Consider the following 19546-nt stretch of genomic DNA (forward strand, 5'->3'; position numbering starts at 1 on the left):
GTTTTATAATAAATGATTGATCAATATTTTTATACAAAACACCACTGTTTCATGTCATTGTTGATACTCTTAGGCACCATTTGCACCAAAGTGTAAATTTGGTAACTAATGTAACACTGCAACCCCTCGCGCCGTTAGTTAATACCCCTATGAATAATAAGAGATCTGATTCATAGTGAACCCAGGAGAAGGAACTCTGATTTTTTATATTGTTGACCCAATCCTTTTCCTGATAGAAAGGGTAGCTCCCAGATAACCTTTTTTTCTGTAAATTGATGCATCCCACAGTCTCCCTGAGATGCATTTCTTTCAGAGATATTTGCATAAATCAGACTATGGTTTTCCCTTTCCTTGTAATTCTGAATTCAATGCAAAGTTTTCGCTGAGAATCTACTTAACTAGTGGTTTGGTTGTGACATACCGCATTTTATCTTGCTGCTGCTTTTACTATTATTAGAGGACAGCATTAGCTCGGTCAGTCATCACTATGCGGACATTAGTAATCCTTTTCATTATGGCCAATAGTGAGTTTTTTTGTTGATTTCACAGAAAATGCCTCTGTGTGTTTTGCACAATGAACGTGATTTGTGTTAAATGCCTGTTGCTTTATTTCCTCAGGCGTCGGTGCCGATGTGGTCCTGACCCAGTCTGGGGAAGGGGTCAAGAAGCCCGGAGAGTCTCATACACTGACCTGCCAGGGCTCCGGGTTCAGCTTTGGGAGTCACCCTTTCAGCTGGGTCCGGCAGCCCCCTGGGAAAGGGCTGGAGTGGCTCGCCTTCATTCACACCGGTTCTACTTCCACATACTACGCAGACTCTGTGAAGGGCCGGTTCACCATTTCCCGAGATGATCCCAGCAGCAAAGTCTATTTACAGATGAGCAGCCTGAGAACGGAAGACACTGGCACCTACTACTGTGCCCGAAGAGCCAGCTCACACAGCTGGAGAAAAAGGTTACTCGCTGTACAAAAACAAAATACCAAAATGTGTCTGCTGTTTCCTCTCCGTTCACAAGCGTGACGTTCTTATAAATACTTTCTGAAAAGAAGAAAATCCCCGTCATCTGATCCACTCACACAGTAGCTCCTGTCCACTGTAGTCAAGGGGACCCGCCCTCTCAACGCATGTCAAGCACATCTCCCTCCTCAGCCAAGACAAGGGCAGATTGTGTCTGTGCTTGTGGCACTCACTGGGCGATATAGACTGACATTTGGCTGAGAATCCGATTCCCAAAATGAATGTGACATTGTCTTCAGAATGTAAAAACTGTTCTCAGACTTTGGATGGAATCATTAAAGTTAACATGTTCGCTGCTGGTGACTCGACTCTGGGTTGCAGTCCTTTGTGGAAATACTGCAGAGGGGGGTGATGAGGTGTGTCAATCCATCCTTTTTATTCAGAGCATTAACATTCCATAAAAGAAAACACACAGCGCAACTTTTAATAACAACACGACAACATAAATCCACATAATGCGCTTCGGTCTGTCATTGATAATGAGGTAGGACGGCTCTGAGGGAGAGTATTTGAGGGTTTATCGAATTGGTTAGTTTTGGGATTTTGGTTTTTGGGTTGCAATGGTATGGTGGTCAGTATATAACCGTGAAAGTGGCCGGGTCAACATAGAAGCTATTATATGATTTGCAATACATGTCAGTGAATGGGGAGGATGCAGCTATTTTGTTTAGAGTATCTGAAAGCTAATTGGCTTGGTTCCAGAAGGCGATTATTCAAGGGCTTAGAGTATATGATACGTGGCGGTGCTGACCCTGAATTTGCGCCTACAGTGGGGTTTGCAGTATATGGCAGTAAATGGGGAAGGGACCTGAAGAGTGGATGTTGTTGGGTGTATTGTGCATTTTACTGAGTACTTCTAACTTGAGTTTAAAGTAGGCTTTACAGAAAAGTTAACTATATGTGGGTTTAGTGGGAGGGTGCTTACTAGTTGAGACGGCTTGCACCGGCAGAGAAGATTATGTAGTGCAGGTGGATTTACAAACTGATAGCGTGGAGACCAAAAACCATGGCTTACATAGTGCTTACATTTGACAAGAGGGCAGGGTGAACGTTCAACCTTGTAAAGGTCAAATTCACTTTGGCCAAGTTACAATTAACTAACATTGAAATAATAACAGATGCAGGTAATACGTTTGAAATGTGCTTTAAAATAATATTAATTACTTTGAAAAGGTTTTGGGGTCCCGTAGTCCCTTAAACACATTTTAAGTAGCGACTGGCAAATGATGCATATAATAAATGTTTAAGTACATTTTGGACCACAACATTTGACAAGCGGGGTTATACTTAAAAAGTCAACAGAAATGGTTAAATTAAGGGTCTCCCAAGCCAATGTCCTTCTTTATAATAATTTTTGCAGTGGGATCGTTTTAAGCGATGATACTCATCACATAGGACTAAACTCCAGGTACTGGACTTCATTTAACAGTTAAATGATATCTTGAGGTTTCTAAGAAAAAATATTTTAAAGAATATTGCAAAATTATATTCAAAGAGGATGGACAGTTAGTGGTACATTTGTGTCGGCCAGATTTGGTGTACAGTTGCTTATAATCCAATTTGAGATACCTTCAGCGTACTGGCTAATCAAAAAATGTCCGGACCATTAAGAAAGTAGTAAAATTGTGTTAGAAACTCATATTTGTGCATTTGTGCCTTGTCACCCCCCAACCCCCCATGTTGTGCCCAACGACACTGGTGGTAACGGACTCTGACTGTACCTTGGGCTCTGCTAACCAGGCCCAGGGCCAGTGCTATGTTTATAAAGGTATATGTAATAGGGTACACTTACAATTGGCAATGACAGACCCTGTAAATCCCTAATAGATAATAGGGTCAGGGAGTGCAATATACCTATTAGTCCATAGTTTATAATAGGGCATTGCGATTTAGAGGCCTAGCAGATTTTCTGCATTTGTATGTGTGCACTGCTGTGAGCTTGCTGTCCTTCCAAAGGCAGCCGTACCTTGCAGCCTGTCTTTAAAAGTAAATATTCACAATGGGTACTGACAGACCCAGTAAGTCCCTAGTATATAATAGGGCTCGGGGGATCAAACTATCTATAAATCCCTAGTATACAATAGGGCATGGAAGTTTAGAGGTCCAGCGTATTTCCTGCACTTGCTTGTGTACACTGCTGAGGGCCTGCTGTCATTTTAAAGGCAAAACAGCAGTTGATGGACAGAATGCAGAACAATGTCATACATTCACCCCAGTACAGCGATCTGGGCATAAATCCATCGTTTTTTTGCACTCCACACCACCCCAGTTCAGACATGGCCATATGCAAATCAGCCCTGACCATGTGCTTCATGGAAACAGTCCAGCCCGAACTGCCAAGCCATGTCTGGACCGGAATCAAGCATCCTAGGACCGGTTTCTGGCTATCAGCTGTCTTTAGCCAGGATAGCTTGACTCCAGTGGTGTGGAGAGAATGGGACTCACGTCTGAGCATACCCATCCCACTCGGGGTGACAAATGCAAAACAACGGTTGATGGACAGAATGCAGAACAATGTCATACATTCACCCCAGTACAGAGATCTGGGCCTAAATCCATCTTTTTTTTGCACTCCACACCACCCCAGTTCAGACATGGCCATATGCAAATCAGCCTTGACCTTGTGCCTCATGGGAACAGTCCAGCCCGAACTGCCAAGCCATGTCTTTCCTGGACCTGAATCAAGCATCCTAGGACCGGTTTCTGGCTATCAGCCGTCCTCAGCCAGGATAGCTTGACTCCAGTGGTGTGGAGAGAATGAGACTCACGTCTGAGCATACCCATACCACTCGGGGTGACAAATGCAAAACAACGGTTGATGGACAGAATGCAGAACAATGTCATACATTCACCCCAGTACAGAGATCTGGGCCTAAATCCATCTTTATTTTGCACTCCACACCACCCCAGTTCAGACATGGCCATATGCAAATCAGCCTTGACCCTGTGCCTCATGGGAACAGTCCAGCCCGAACTGCCAAGCCATGTCTTTCCTGGACCGTAATCAAGCATCCTAGGACCGGTTTCTGGCTATCAGCCATCTTCAGCCAGGATAGCTTGACTCCAGTGGTGTGGAGAGCATGGGACTCACGTCTGAACATACCCATCCCACTCGGTGTGACAAATGCAAAACAACAGTTGATGGACAGAATGCAGAACAATGTCATGCATTCACCCCAGTACAGAGATCTGGGCCTAAATCCATCGTTTTTTTGCACTCCACACCACCCCAGTTCAGACATGGCCATATGCAAATCAGCCTTGACTCTGCGCCTGATGGAAACAGTGTGGAAAATGAAAATGTATATGTACATGAGCGGCGTTCATTTGTGTTCACCCTCACCACTGTTGAAGTTAAAGCGAAAGTCACGGCACAGTGGCCCCGCCATCTTGCCCCGTTTTAGGCCCCATCACGAACATAGATAGCAGCCATTTTGTGTGCCATTGCCTCTCTGATCACTGCCAATAGCCTACATCTCTCTTTCTCTCTCTCCCCCGCGCCCCGACAGCCCCCGGCCTCTCCTACTTGGGCCCTAAAACGCACCTCCAGCGCGGCCCTGCTTCCGAGCCACATCCCGTGCTGAACCCCCCACACCCTTTTCATCTCATTCATAGAGCAGGCCCTTTTGGTAACCTCTTCCTCCCTGCCCGATTGCCCGGCCTTATCCCAGGCCATCACCTAGTTCAACAGATGCAGTTTATTGCTCCCTACAATAGGACCTCGCCTCACACTAGAGGAGCGGTGATTAATTAAGACCTTCACACCCCTAGATCCGACCAACACCCCTGCTTTCCTCCCAGGAACACCCTTCCTCTCTTCTGATGACACTCCCCCCCGGCTACACCTGGCCTCTCGACCCAGCCCCATGTCATAAACCTAGGTCTCGTGGATGTACCCCCCCCGGCCCCACATAGCAAAACGTGATCTTATCGCCTGCCCAACTTCAGATCTGACCACCCCCCCCTTTTGCTCTCGTGTCCTGTCGGAATGTCCGGCTGTAGATTACAATCACATGTTACATTTGGGAGGGGAAACGACATCAGAGCGACCGGTATGGGAATAGGCCTGAAGCTGGGATTCCAAACATGCCTTTCGTACTTCAGAGTGTTTTTATTGCAATAAGGAATGTTTGTGCATCATAAACCTGTGTATAAAAGACGGAGCCGTAAAGAAACTTGTCAGAGCACCTCGAGAAGATACCCTGTTGTCTGATTTGACGTGTTCTGTTCCGTCGGAAATAAACTCCTGTTTCCTGCCTTCCAGTCTCCAGCGCCTGCCTCTTTATTTGGTAATCGTTAGTTGGGTGAGAAGCGGCTAACGCCGGGCATACCTAGAAAAGGGGTAATCAACCTGATCTGCCTGAACCCTTTTTCATCAACAGTCTAGCCGGAACTGCCAAGCCATGTCTTTCCTGGACCGGAATCAAGCATTGTAGGACCGGTTTCTGGCTGTCAGCCGTCTTCAGCCAGGATAGCTTGACTCCAGTGGTGTGGAGAGCATGGGACTCACGTCTGAGCATACCCATCCCACTCGAGGTGACAAATGCAAAACAACAGTTGATGGACAGAATGCAGAAAAATGTCATACATTCACCCCAGTACAGAGATCTGGGCCTAAATCCATCGTTTTTTTGCGATGCCACACCACCCCAGTTCAGACATGGCCATATGCAAATCAGCCATGACCCTGTGCCTCATGGGAACAGTCCAGCCCGAACTGCCAAGCCATGTCTTTCCTGGACCGGATGCTCAGACGTTGAGTCCCTTGCTCACTTTGCCACTGGATTCAAGCAAGCCTGGCTGAAGACGGCTGGAATGCCAGAAACCGGTACTAGGAAGCTAGATTCCGGTCCAGGGAAGGCATGGCTTGGCAGTTCGGGCTAGACTGTTCCTATGAGGCACAGGGTCAGACTGATTTGCATATGGCCACGTCTGACCTGGGGTGGCAGAGTGGGCTAAAGAACTGTGATGGATTAAACCCAGATCTGTTGACTGGGTGTGAGTGTTTGATTGGTTCAGATGCTCCGTCCATCACCACCACCTTTTGTACCGCTTTGTTCGCCATAAGTTGGCAGGGTATGCTCATACGTTGAGTCCCTTGCTCACTTTGCCACTGGATTCAAGCAAGCCTGGCTGAAGACGGCTGGAATGCCAGAAACCGGTCCTAGGAGGCTTGATTCCGGTCCAGGGAATGCATGGCTTGGCAGTTCGGGCTGGACTGTTACCATGAGGCACAGGGTCAGACTGATTTGCATATGGCCATGTCTGAACTGGGGTGGCAGAGTGGGCTAAAGAACGGTGATGGATTAAACCCAGATCTGTTGACTGGGTGTGAGTGTTTGATTGGTTCATATGCGCCGTCCATCACCACCCCCTTTTGTACCTCGTCATTTTAAAGGCAGCCTTGTTTTGCGGACTGTCTTTAAAAGTAAACTGTATGCAAATTTGACTTTGGTGGTATGGACACTCCCAAAGTGATTTCTACCTTATTTGTACATATTATTCACCCCTAAGGTCTACCTTAAGTGTCTCATTGGTGAAGTGCTATGTAACTATAACTAGGGACCTTATAAAATATGTTTTATAAACTCTGGCGAGAAAAAAACTCTCCATTTCATTTTTTCCCCATTGTAGATATTTATCTCTATTGGCTAACATTGCAATATTTTATTTAAGTATAACTATTGTTAGGAACGCAGCAAAATGCCATTCAAAGAACTAAAAGATTGGTATTGATAAATCCAACAACGTGCCACTGTTGAATTTGTCATAACTGGAATAGAATAGACCCTTCTTTTCTGTGAGCCAAAATCAAGCCTTTAAGTAGTCTCTGCTGATTGGTCAGCCTTAATAAGCTTAACCTGGCTGCCTTGATAAGGTGGTAATTGGCCACATGGAGCAAGAGTTATCTGATGGAGAGAGAGCTCTGAAGCTGATGAGGATGGGTCCTGCAGAGGGGGCTGGAAAAATCAAACTGAGCTCAAAGAGAGAGCAGATCAGTAAGGAATGCCAGGCATACCTATCCCTACAACCTGTCCCCCAGCCAGATGGCAGGCTTAGGACAGAACTTTGCAGAGGCCAGGTCGAGGAGAGCTAATGGAAATGAGCTAAACTGTGTCTTGGCTAAGCCAGCTCTTACTCCTCTGGAGAGAAATCATCCATATTGGATTTTGGAAGTGCAGTGCTTTGTGGGACAAGAAAAGGCCAAAATTTGGAGCAAGTTGTCATGCTTTTGGGTGGCACCCAGCTTGTCGCCCCAGAACACTGAATAAATATGTGAGAGCTGCATAGTCTCTCAGATCTGCCGGCTGAAACAACAAGTAGAAGAAGGACTACTGCGCTGGAATCTGGATTTGCACCCAAAGGCCTGCACTCTGACTGACTATGCCTGCTTCGCAATCTGGTACCACAGCCCTGTGAACTGTATGTTGCTTCAAGAAGGATTAAGGAGTGGACACCCTGCAAGCTTCTGGATTTCAGGTTCATCCCACTGAAAGCTCTAAAGCTCCAGAGTTCCAAGATTTGACTAGGGTCTCGCAGAATGGCAAGTCTGCGAACCCTCACCGAATCGGCCTGCTGTGGAGGGTCGATCGACGTCAGAAGAAAAAGCTCCAGAAAAGTTTCTAAATGTAAAGGTACATGTTTGACTGGGGTGGTTAATCTTGTATTGGTCCTTTTCAATGCTTTACATAGCTGTCTCCTAAGTTAGGCCTGACTGTTTGTTGTCAGCTACCAAGGGTTGAGCAAGGGACTAATTTACTGAGACCTTTACTGGATCTTATACTGGGCTGGTGGCCTTATTGCCAGTGGTGGCTGCATACTTACCCCACCAATGACCCAGTTTACAAAAAAAATATTTAGACCACACCAGGTTACCTTTTATTATACCCTAGAGGAATTATGCATATTCTTTAACATGGATAGTTTTAGCCAAAATGAATTAATGCTTTGTAGAGAGAGGTGTTGGTCAGTGTAACACCAAATAACTGGCAATAATTAAAAGAATGCACTGGGTACCTTGTAAAACACACTACAGTTATTCAGCCTTAATCAGACAGACATGGCCAGCAACCCAAAACTTAACTCAAGGCAGGTCAGGTGCTGTGAGAGTTATGTTACACTTTTACGCAGTGCCAATGCCGCACTTAGAAAGGTGTTGTGTGCCACCGGTTGTGTGTGCAAAACAGTTTGAAAAAGCATTGCTTTTGGGGTGCAAGTTATACTTTGGATTGGCAGTGTGTGAATTATCAATGGAGCTGCCCCCCCCCAGTGCCTCGAGACCCTCACGGGTGAGTAGTCATTCTTTACCAACCCTGATTGATTGATTGATTGATCGATTGATGCTTATGCCGTAATTTGCAAGTGTCATCTGTTTTCTGTTTTATTTTTAACAATAACTGTAATTTAACTGCTACTTTTTAGGTGAAATTGGTTTTTTGTGTGTGTTTATAGCTTAAGATTCACTATAACTTCGCTTTAACATTGGATTTTCACTGAAGTTCAGTTTCTTTTATGGCATACTACATTTAGCCAAGTACTCAAGTGGTTGCCCGCAGGATTGGCCTGTAGCCAACCTCTATAGGCTGACTCCGGCTGCGTAGTTTTTGGCTTTGCTCAGCAAAAGTTGTCCAAAAGCTTTGCTCTTCAGCCGTGGCCCTGGGGCCCAGTGTGGTTTTAAAGGCGTGTTAGATGCAGCAGCTGCACCAGCTGCAGCTGGCTGCAATGTGTGGCTTGAGCCCAGAGCCTTCAACCACACTCTGACAGTACAAGGGCTGGCCACAGAGTTTGGGATTCAGTAGAGGCAAGGTCAACCACGGATTAGCGTGGGAGGTTCTTAAAAGAGATGCCTCAATATTTTTCTGATTATGTACTTTTTGGTGTTTGTGCTTTTTTTATTTTATTTTAGTTTTTTTCCAATAAACTGTGTACAAACTCTAGAAGCAAACAATGATGTTTTCTGTAGTAGTCCAAACTGTGGAGTCTTTGATTTTTTGTGATTCCACGATCTCCTCCATACAAATTACATTTTATTCTTTTTGAGGTGGGGGAAGGGATTGAATCCCCCGAAACAGGATCGATCTAGTCATTTATTTTGGTGGGCACAATTATAGGAAGCAGTGGGGCACCAAGGACACTTTTCAATGGCAGCTGGCTGACCCTGTTGGACTCTTAACTCGTTCCCTTGGGTTTGTTGCATGTTCTTCTCAGCAGCTGGTTTCACCAGCTAGGGGAGACAACAAGGTGGACCTGGTGTGTACTTGTATGGGTTGCAGCTAGCTGTGAAAAGTTTATTTCCACTGTCTGTCCCACATCTATACCACCTTAAACCCTATGTACGACACATCATTTAAAATCAGTTCTCACCTTTAGGATGGAAGATGCCATTTAACACTGGGAAATGTCCAGCCTCAGGAACCGGGAAGGGATGGTTAGATGTAAGTCCTCTCATGTGTGGTGGGCCGAGCCACACCAGAGCGCAGTTGGAAGAAACCTACCCCTTCCACAAAAGAAAAAGGGAGAAGGTCCAGCTCTAACATTTTAGCCAGCTTCCCATCGTACAAACGTGCCGTTGGGTGGTTGCGTTCGTACTTCCCCTCCGACCTAAACATGCTGTCAATGGTAGGCTGGATTATTTCCTTTGTGGTGCAGCTGTCTTCTTGAACCCAGTTAGGCCCAACAACGCAATTCTTTTATTGCAGTACTCGGTTGCCTAAGTGTCTCAGTCTAACTCTGAGTATGACTATTCTTACTATGGCCCGGTGCCACAGAGATTTTGCTGAGGATGTGGGCGGTACCACTGCACTGCTGGGAACAGGGCTAGAAATGTCTCCCTCTTGTTCACCTTCCACCGCGATCATATCTTCTTCTACTTCTCCATCCCCACCAAAAGCAATGGTTGCCATTTTACTTTTATGTAAGCAAAGTAGGTGAGCCTCCCACTGTATCATGAGGTGTTTTTTGAGATGACTTGCTTGGCCTCAGGTACCATAGTTTGTACCAAGCTTACCCCGCCTAACAGTGTCTCAACAAATTGAGCCTATAGCAATGTTCTCCTCCGTACTGCTAACCTAAAAGAATTCCCAAACTGGCGAAGTGTACTTTCTGGTGCTGCCGGAGGGGCCACTTTCAATGCCAGATGAACTGGAGGGTGGGCGTGGAATATGACTCTGTGCACTTAAAGTACCACTACCTACTGAGGTTGTGGTTGAGCTTGATGTAGGTCCCTGCCGGGCCTTAGCAAATGCAAATATGTAAGCTGGAGGTGGTGTTACCTGTCTTGATGATATCTGTGCTACACCCTTCACAGCGATTTTGAATAGGGTAATAATGTTGGTCTCCATCTCTTCTGGGCCGGGAATGATGCTCATGATGACTGGTTTGTCATCATCATCATTCCCCTCTTCTACATCTACCTCCATAACTCTAAGGCTTTCGGGAATGTTCCTTTTCACGAGCCTTGTCTTGTGGAGAGCATCACTCTCAGACTGAGCTGGTGGATTCCAAGTGGCATCTAGATCATCCGAAGCGGGGCTTGAAGAAGACGTTGCTGGACTAACCCTCCTTTTCCTTGCTGAGGATCTGGAAGGTAATGGATCTTCTGAAAGAGTGGCTTGCTCCTCTTTGTCTGTAGGAAGCTTGATTTCCTGAACTGCCCCTACTTCAGGAGGAACAACTAATATTGTGGACTGTTGTTGCGGCTGTTGTTGCTGCTGTTGTTGTGGCTGTTGTTGCCCAATTACCTGCTGAATTTCTGCCTGCGTTGATTGGGTACAACTTTGCGATAATTACATTTCAACATCACTGCTCTTTAGTAGACTGGCTACCTGTGCGACACTCATGGGCTTGGGCCTAGGTAGGTCGGGTAGGCCCATTGATGCGGAGGTGCTGCTCCCAGCTTGGTCGCTGCCGCAGTCGTAATTTTTTTTCTCCAAAAAAACATGAGGGTGGCAAACCAGTCTTGGCAAGGACCACTTCCTTCTTCTCACTGGCAACTTTCATGGTACTGGAGGACCTGGTAACTTTATTTGGGGTAATCTTCTTCAGATATCAGCAAAACGCTGTTGCACAAGTTGCAGAGATATCAGTGGCCACACGTCACGTCAGCAGGACTTCTGTCTGTCTTTTTGTGCACCCAAAGTTAAGACGCCAGGAGAAGAACATCATTGAAATGTTGCATTTGTTGGGGTGGTTCAATTACTACTAGTACAAACAAACACATATAACATATATAACTTAGAGTGTGATGGTCACACTTGTTAGTGTTATATATTATTAAATTGTATTAACTCAGTTTAAGTTATAAAAAAACATAACAGTTGTGAGACTTTGACAACAAGGGCGTTCATGGTCTACTGTGTACACTCAGGAAGGATAGGCAAGAATAAGAACAAAAAGAAAAATACAAATGTAATGGAAGTGGAACCTGTTTGTTTGGCATTGAATTATTTCTCATCACGTCATCCAGGGAGCTGTAGCTGGCAAATGGGATTGATGGAAGCAGTAAGCCAAGAGAAACATAGGAAAGACATGCAGGCCTATGGCAAAAGCACACGACCTGACTTCAAAATGGCCACCAGCCACATGGCCAGGCCCACAACAACAATGAGAAAGTGAAAACAGACAATGCAGACCTCTGGCAAAAGCACACTGCCTGGCTTCAAAATGGCCTCCAGCCACATGGCCAGGCCCATAGCAACTAGAAGCCTATGCCAAAAAGGAACAAAGAAAACACATGCAGGCCTATATGGCAGAAGCAGCACACATATAACAAGCACCACAAAATGACCACCAGCCACATGGACACTCACAGTCACAAGCAACAAGCAGGAGACCTGGAAAACAATGAACTGAAACAGGACTATAATAGCCAGGCAAATAAGGCATGCAAAACAACACAGCTTTACTGCATTTAAATGCAAAAATGAAAATCCATAGAGCTAAACAAGGTGTGCAAGGAAGGTACACAACACACCACACACACAAAAAGGCATTTATTTAACACACACCCAAAAACTGAAATAATCCTAAAAATACACATTTAGCAATTCAATCCAATGCCATCCATGCCCTAAATGATATTTAAAATAGTTATTTCATCGTGCCCCCATGATTAGCTCTGGGCCTACTGGCTATCCACAATACATTTTATTAAAAAATGATGAAAAGTACCAACATTGTAGTTGCAGCAACTGCAATGCCCCATCAAGAAAACAACACCAACTTACTTGTAAAATCTCAAATCCAAAAGTCCTCAAATCCAATGATATATCATGCAGCAGGGAGCAGACACAAAGAGTGATCCTTCCAACTTCAAATACAAATGAAAAATGAACAGGAGATGGACAAATCACTTGGAGGAGCCTGCTGGACAGGAACAGGAAGATGGTGAATCTGTGGCACTTCCTTCCTCTCCCCGCAAAAGGACTCCTTGCACAAAAAAGTACAGCCAAATGTCAATCTGAGGAGTTATTTTCATCAAAATCATCATTTTAGAAAAGGTTTTATGCTGCTCAAGATATTCTTCTTCTCCAGATTGTTAATTGTGCATGTTCGGCATCGCGAGCTTCACCAAACTTCCGCCAGATGTCCATTGGCGCGTTCGAATGAAGTGTTCGCGATCGCACACTCTCTCGGGATCACGCGGCCGGCTACCAAAATCTCGTGGTACAGGCGAACGGATAGGAAAACTCATCGGCGAACACCGTGATCCCGGTAAGTCGCTACAGCATGGGCAACAACGCATTTTTAAAGAGCGAGCAAGGAAATAATTCCGCTACTCTGCAGATCGCGGAATTTCCGGTAATTCCGCATTCTCTGCAGAATGCTGAATTGCCGAAATTCTGCAAATTCCACGAGCGGAGCGGATTTTACCGCCCGAGTTACTTTGTAATCAAAATTGATAGGGCCCACAGAGTAGGCTTGCAGCGGAAGGCTTTACGCTCAAGGAACTCATCTTGCAACGAGCAAGGGATGCACACCTACTCACATACCAGGGGCATGCCATCACCTTATATCAAGACCAGGCAGCAATCATGTTGCAGTAATGCTGAGACTTTCGACCAGTCATGTCCCATCTTCGCAACCAAGGCATCCCCTATTCCTGGGGACATCCCTTTTGCATAATTTTCAAATGGGATAGCAAATTACGGCAACGCCGATCGTTGCAGTAAGCATGCCAGGTCCTGGGCATCGACCACCCCCCACTAGCTGAGTTCCTTGGTGACGATAAGAAAGGACAACGAGAAAGGTGGCAATGAGTCGGCGGTCGGAGGTGGTCGGAGGCCTCCTCAAAGCCAAACACAGAGACTATGGTGCAGGAACGTCGGGCGGTACTGGCCTCCCTGACTGCTGAATCTGGATCCAGAGCTGGTGATTGAACTGCGATCAGATAAGTGGATTAAAGCAATGCCGGGGGCGGCGGGTGAGCGCGGTGGGGGGAGCACCATTGGCCACGTCATGCACCCTACAAACTCTACCACCAAGGGGACGTGGTCATGTACTGCGACTCCTGGAAAATTCTTGGGGTAATTACTGTTTGTTTTTTTGGGGGTTAGGGAAGGGGTAGGGCAGAGTCCGGTATCCATAACATATTTTTGCATGGAGTCCCCAGAGCTCACAGAACATTCACAGAAGAGTTTCTATACCCGCACTTACAGCCTCGATCAACACATAGGGGCTTCATCAGGTTATGGGGCATGTTACAGTCTAGGGGCTAGCATACTTCGGCCAGCAACCACCTATTATGGCTATGGAGACTGTGAAAATAATTACACTTAACACCTTCAATGCTAAGGCAATTCCCGCTGGGTGCTGAACAGAAAGAAACTCCATTGTTCATGACAAGGTCAGCTCGTCATAAGCACAGCTCCAGTGTACTGCATGACAAGCTTGTCATGAACATGGAAGAGGTTAATGGGGCTCAACAATTCAGTAAAAAGGCAAATAATCCTATCCTACTTAAGATGCGCTGAGGCCGATGTGTGTCTCTTACAAGAGACACACCTCCTCCCCAAAGATATCCATCGCATGCGCTCAAGGGCATTTCCCCAACAATATTTCTCTTCCATGGGGAAGAAAAAGGCGAGGGTGGCCATTCTTATATCTAAGCGCTGTAAGGGGGAAGTAAAGGAGAAAGTGGCAAAACTGAAGGGGAGGCTATTGGCCTACACAATTCAGTCCAGCAACCAACACTTGGTGATAGGCTCCATATATGCCCCTAACTCCGGGCATGAGAGATTCCTTCAAGCAGCTTTAGCAGACGTAATGGCTCCACAGAACCGTATGACACTGGTAGGGGGGGACCTAAACATAGTCATGGACTCGGACAAGAACAGATCACAAGCGTCTTACTTCCATGGGGGAAGAGATGTCGGGGGACTGGAAGAAATGGCTGAGGGAGATGGGATTGACTGACATCTGTAGGGAAGCCTACACCACTTCGAAGCAATATACATTTTACTCCCGTGCTCATAAGTCTTATGCTCGCCTAGATTATTTCCTGGGAATTGGGGAGATTAATAGTGTGGTTAAAGCAGTGAGCATTGAACCTGCAGCCCTGTCAGACCATGACGCAGTGACGGTACCGATACTGATGACACCACGACCCCGCCATCCTGAAAGCTGGAGACTTAAAGAAACTATGCTCCACAACAAAGTAGTGGAACAACAACTTACTAAATGCATTAACGATTACTTCACCCTTAACGACACCTCAGACATTATGGGAGGCGATGAAAGCAGTAGTACGGGGGGAGCTAACAGCGATTTCTGCAGCCAACAATAGAGAGTGCAAGGAGGTGAGATCAAACCTATCAGCTCAGGTGCATGAACTCGAACTGGTGCATGGCAGGACTGGGGCACCTAGGGTTCGGATACAATTGAAGACAGCTAGGTCACAGTGAGCCGCACTAGACTTAGATATGGCGGAATATGCGGCAGTCCATTTAAAGCATTCTTATTATATTGGGGGGGACCGCACAGGCCGGCTATTGGCAAATAGGCTGCGAGCCCAAAGACAGTGGACAATGATTTCCTCGTTACTGAGGGACGGACGGGGGGAGGTCAAAGGGGATCAAGAGATAGTCCACACGTTTAGGGATTTTTATGAGAAGCTTTACACAGCGGACAATCCATCGGAACACGATATCACAGCTTACCAACAATCAGTCACTATGTCCACACTGACTCCAGATCGGCCAGCAACATTGGATGCCCCTATCTGCATACGGGAAGTCGTCAATGCGATCTCACGCCTCAAGGTGATTAAGTCCCTGGGCCCAGATGGGTTCCCCGCCCTTTTCCACAAAAAATCCTGCCACATCTTAGCTCCGATGTTAACAAGGCTGTTTCACTCCTTTGGAGTACCAACCCTATCCCCGACACAATGCTGGCGGCAGCAATAGTGGTCCTGCCCAAGCCAGGAGAGGTAGACTTCAAAATCTTTATGGAATCCTTGAGACCCCATATGCCAAATCTGATAGAACCCGACCAAGCAGGATTTATTCAATCCCGACAATGCGGCAGCAATACAAAGAGGATACGCCACCTCATAGACAAGGCCCACAAAACGCAAATGGATGCGCTTTTGTTGACGGTAGACACTGAAAAAGTATTTGATCCGGTGAACTGGGGTTTCCTGGGACACACAATGGAGAAGTTTGGCTTGGAGGAGAAATTCCGGGAGTAGATACGCTGCTGTTACGCTAGACCTACAGCTTCCTTCAGAGTCAATGGTATCTCTTTGCGACCCTTTGACATTCAAAGAGCAACCAGGCAGGGATGCCTGCTGTCTCCATTACTGTTTCCTCTATACATAGAGCCTTTAGCGCTGAGGCTTAGGGACAACCCTAGAATTAAAGGGAATCCATTTGGGGGGAAACACATCCCATTTTGCAGACGATGTGCTAGCGGCACTGATGGAAGCAAAGATCTCCCTACCCACCTTTTTAGAGGAGTTAGACACATTTGGCCAGGTTTCCGGGTTAATGTGGGTAAATCATTGATGTTAAACTTAAACCCGGCGTTACCCACACAGGACCCCAAGGACGACTGGCTGACCGGCATAAAGGTTGTGGACACTATCCCCTACCTAGGGTTGGAATTAGTGGCCACAGTCCACCGAATGGCTCGGTTGAACTATGCTAAGCTGGCATGACTGGCGGGGAAAGATCTAGGGGCTAGGAGTAAACATCATCTTTCCCTATTGGGGCAAGTAGCTGCGGTCAAAATGTCCCTGCTACTGAAGGCGCTGTGCTTGTTTCAAACCTTACCGGTGGCCCCCGAGGTATTGATTGCCTCACTACAACGCAACATCAATCAATTTGTTTGGGCGAAGCACGACAATGGATGAGTAAGGCCACAGGGTACATGCGCCCCGAAAACGGAAGCCTGGGAATACTGGACCTCTTCAGCTATTATAAAGCGGCCCAGCTGAGGCACTTGGCGGAATGGGCAAGGCCGGAGTCCGAACAACGATGGCTCTTTCAGGACAGGGCACTGGCAGGTATCCCACTGTGGATAGTCCCTTTCTTAAAGAAGTCGCAGCATTCGAGAGGTCTATTGGGTTCGCCGATCACCAAGTCAGTGATGAAAGTCTGGGACGGGGTGGCAACAACCAAGAAACTTATGACATTTCCATCTCCTCTAACACGCCTGTTCGGAAATATTGAGTTCACCCCGGGAATGTCTGACAAATCAATTGGGGAGTGGCGGGGTACTTCATGCTGATCGGTGAGTTATCTATTTGATCTATCAGGAGTGCTCACGTTCCCTCAACTGAAACTAGAGTGTAGGATCCCGAGTCCGAGAGACTGCGATACTTGCAACTGACACACTGGGTCCTTCAAAAGGAGATGAGAGAGCAAGAGGTTCGTAGACTGGCCAAATATGAAAATTGGTTAATTACTAAGCTCACCGATAAAGGGTTGATATCCGAAATGTATGATATGATAAGAATTTGGACACACTCACAAGCTACCCTGAATCAAAAGAGGTGGGGGAGAGAACTGGGAGGTGACCTCACACAGAAGGACTGGGAATGGTATTTACTATAGAGCAAAAAACACTGCCACTTACTGGTACCTTACACTGGCGAGCCACACATAGGAGCCCCACTTGCTGGAGAGGCTGCGAAAACCAGGGAACACTGCTACATATATTGTGGGAATGCCCATTGTTGTCTAACTATTGGACTACAATCCTAGATGAGGTAGATGAGCTCTTTGATGCTGAGATTCCGAGGTTCCCGGTATACGTAATCTTGGGTCTACCCAATCCAATCGCGTTTCCCCTTAAAAGCATGAGAGGGTGTCAGATGGGGCTAGCATTGGGGGCAGCTTTGCAGGACATATTGACACACTATGGGACATCCACCCCCCCTACATATGTGGTATGGCTCCATAGGCTATGGCACATCGTAGGGCTGGAACGCATTTCAGCCACATTGAGCAGCTCTGCTGCCACTTTCCAGAAAGTATGGCGTCCATTCCTAAAACTGCTCTTAACAGAATTCAATGAAATTACCCAGCCCAAATATTAGAAAGTGTTGCGGCTCTCGGACCAAGGGACCAAACGTTTACCATACTCAACTGGTTAATGGGTGACACCAACATCATGGGGCAGGGACTTGACAGTCAAGATTTTGGAATATCGGATGGGGAGGGGGGTGTTAAAGTTCTTGGTTTCTAGCAAAAAATTCAGGGGCATATTACCAACAACTAGCGATATTTATCGCTAAATAAGCTTAGCGAAATTTTTTCTATCGCCGTGCATCGCCGGATTTTATAGCAGAGATAACGTGCTATCAGCAACGTTTATCTTAAATGCGATAACATTTCCGGTGATAGCGCCTTTGATGGAGCAAGGTTGCGTATGTAAAGCGACTTGCTTGAAATCAACCCTCTCTTATTACTCGAAATGTACTAATCAACATGTATTGTCTTATTAATATCGCATTACACAATTTATTATTCATTTGGGAGAAACTTGCATATGTGCTTTTACTAACGATTATCCGCTTGCATTAACATGGCCGCTGCTACGCGTGATTTCTTACTGCGCATGCGTCTGTCACACTCACGTGACATGACGTATCTTTCGCTTGGAGGGAAGCTTTTGCTTCTGCGCACTAGAACTAAGATGGCTGCACTGTGTCCTAACACGCGAGAAGCTTGCACCACTGCTTTTGCCAAGCTGTTTGTTCTGCCTAATCTCTAATGCAATAGTTAAAATAAAGTAATGGAATAGAGTAGAAATAAGTGGTATACAGTGCATTAATTTATTTCTCTGTTCTAAAACTATTTCTTTCTATTTTTGCATGTAATATTATTCGTGCCTAGGATGTGCTGTGCCTCCGTATTGAAAACCCACATTGCGCATGTACCGAATTCATCCGAGTCTACCAGCTATGGCATTGAACTAGTGCCAACATCAGACTGGACTGTGAAAACCATGAGAACATGACCCTTAACCCTGCTAGAGGAAGCTGAAGAGTACAAATTATATTACAATGTATTTGTTATTGAATCATCCATTGCTGGGTGGAATAAAAGTGCATGGGAAAATAACATTGATGTGCGGGAACGTTAATATTAATATTCATCCAAAAAAAGTTTCATTTTGTGTGGTGTGATGACCTCTTCTCATCAATTTGTCCAATCAAAATTGGGGATCCTTACATTTGCAACTTTGGGGGATGGTACACTGTCCTGGAAAATAGTATAACTAGAGTAGGCTTAGCTAGAAATTTTGTCCGACTTGTCCGACTAGCTGACCTGTCACTGACCCAACGCACTCAATAGCTGATCGAGAGCAGAGGTGCCGGCGAAGCACTCTGTCAGAAGATTCGATAACCCAATCGGGGTTCGGGAGCAAGGGTGCTGGCAGAGCACTCTGTCGGAGAATTCGATAACCCAATCGGGGTTTTGGCTGTTAGCTGCAGAGAGGGTTGTAGCGCTGACGTAGCAACTTAGCCTGTGGAGGTCCTGTCCTGATCCAAATCTGGTTGCACCTGTTCTGATTTTCTGGTCGGCACCTGTCGTCTATGCTGACACTTGTACTTTTGGTTCCATCCTTTCACTGATCCGTGGCCAGGGTTGGTCTTCACACCATTCTAGGTAAATATACTGAGTGGATAATGTCATTATATTTCTTCCCTTTTCTTTACCCTCCCTCATGACAAATGCTTAATGACTGCCTTATAATATCTTTGCATATCTTCATTCTAATTGTTATCTCTGTAATTGAAAAATATTTGATGTTTAATATTTGGATTGTGACATTTAAGAAATTTAGATAAAGAGTTTAAACCTTTCCCGAGTTTGTGGTTATTATATGAGTGCAAATGTTATCATTCTACCTATTATTCTAACTCCTTTGATCCCTTAGGACTTTAGGCACCGATGACGAGGATTGGTAAGTCAATGGTATAGGTCCTAAATGAAATTTGTAAATCACTGATTAGAGTAAGTGCACAGGTTACCTGATTAAAACTCATTGTATGTTGTTTATGGGCCCTGGTGAGTGTGGTAAAA

The 19546-nt window shown here is 45.9% G+C and overlaps 1 gene segment (V, D, J or C); it reads left to right on the forward strand.

The window, feature by feature from the left end:
• The first annotated feature begins 420 nt into the window (after positions 1 to 420).
• Positions 421 to 19546, forward strand: part of LOC144755687 (immunoglobulin alpha-2 heavy chain-like) — a 1801746-nt gene continuing 1782620 nt past the window's right edge. Inside the window, 2 exon segments of the C gene segment in view lie at positions 421 to 524; positions 619 to 939. Of these exon segments, the coding sequence occupies positions 488 to 524; positions 619 to 939 (358 nt within the window).

The sequence above is a fragment of the Lissotriton helveticus genome, chromosome 5_1 (assembly GCF_964261635.1).
Source record: "Lissotriton helveticus chromosome 5_1, aLisHel1.1, whole genome shotgun sequence".
Classification (NCBI taxonomy): Eukaryota; Metazoa; Chordata; class Amphibia; order Caudata; family Salamandridae; genus Lissotriton; species Lissotriton helveticus.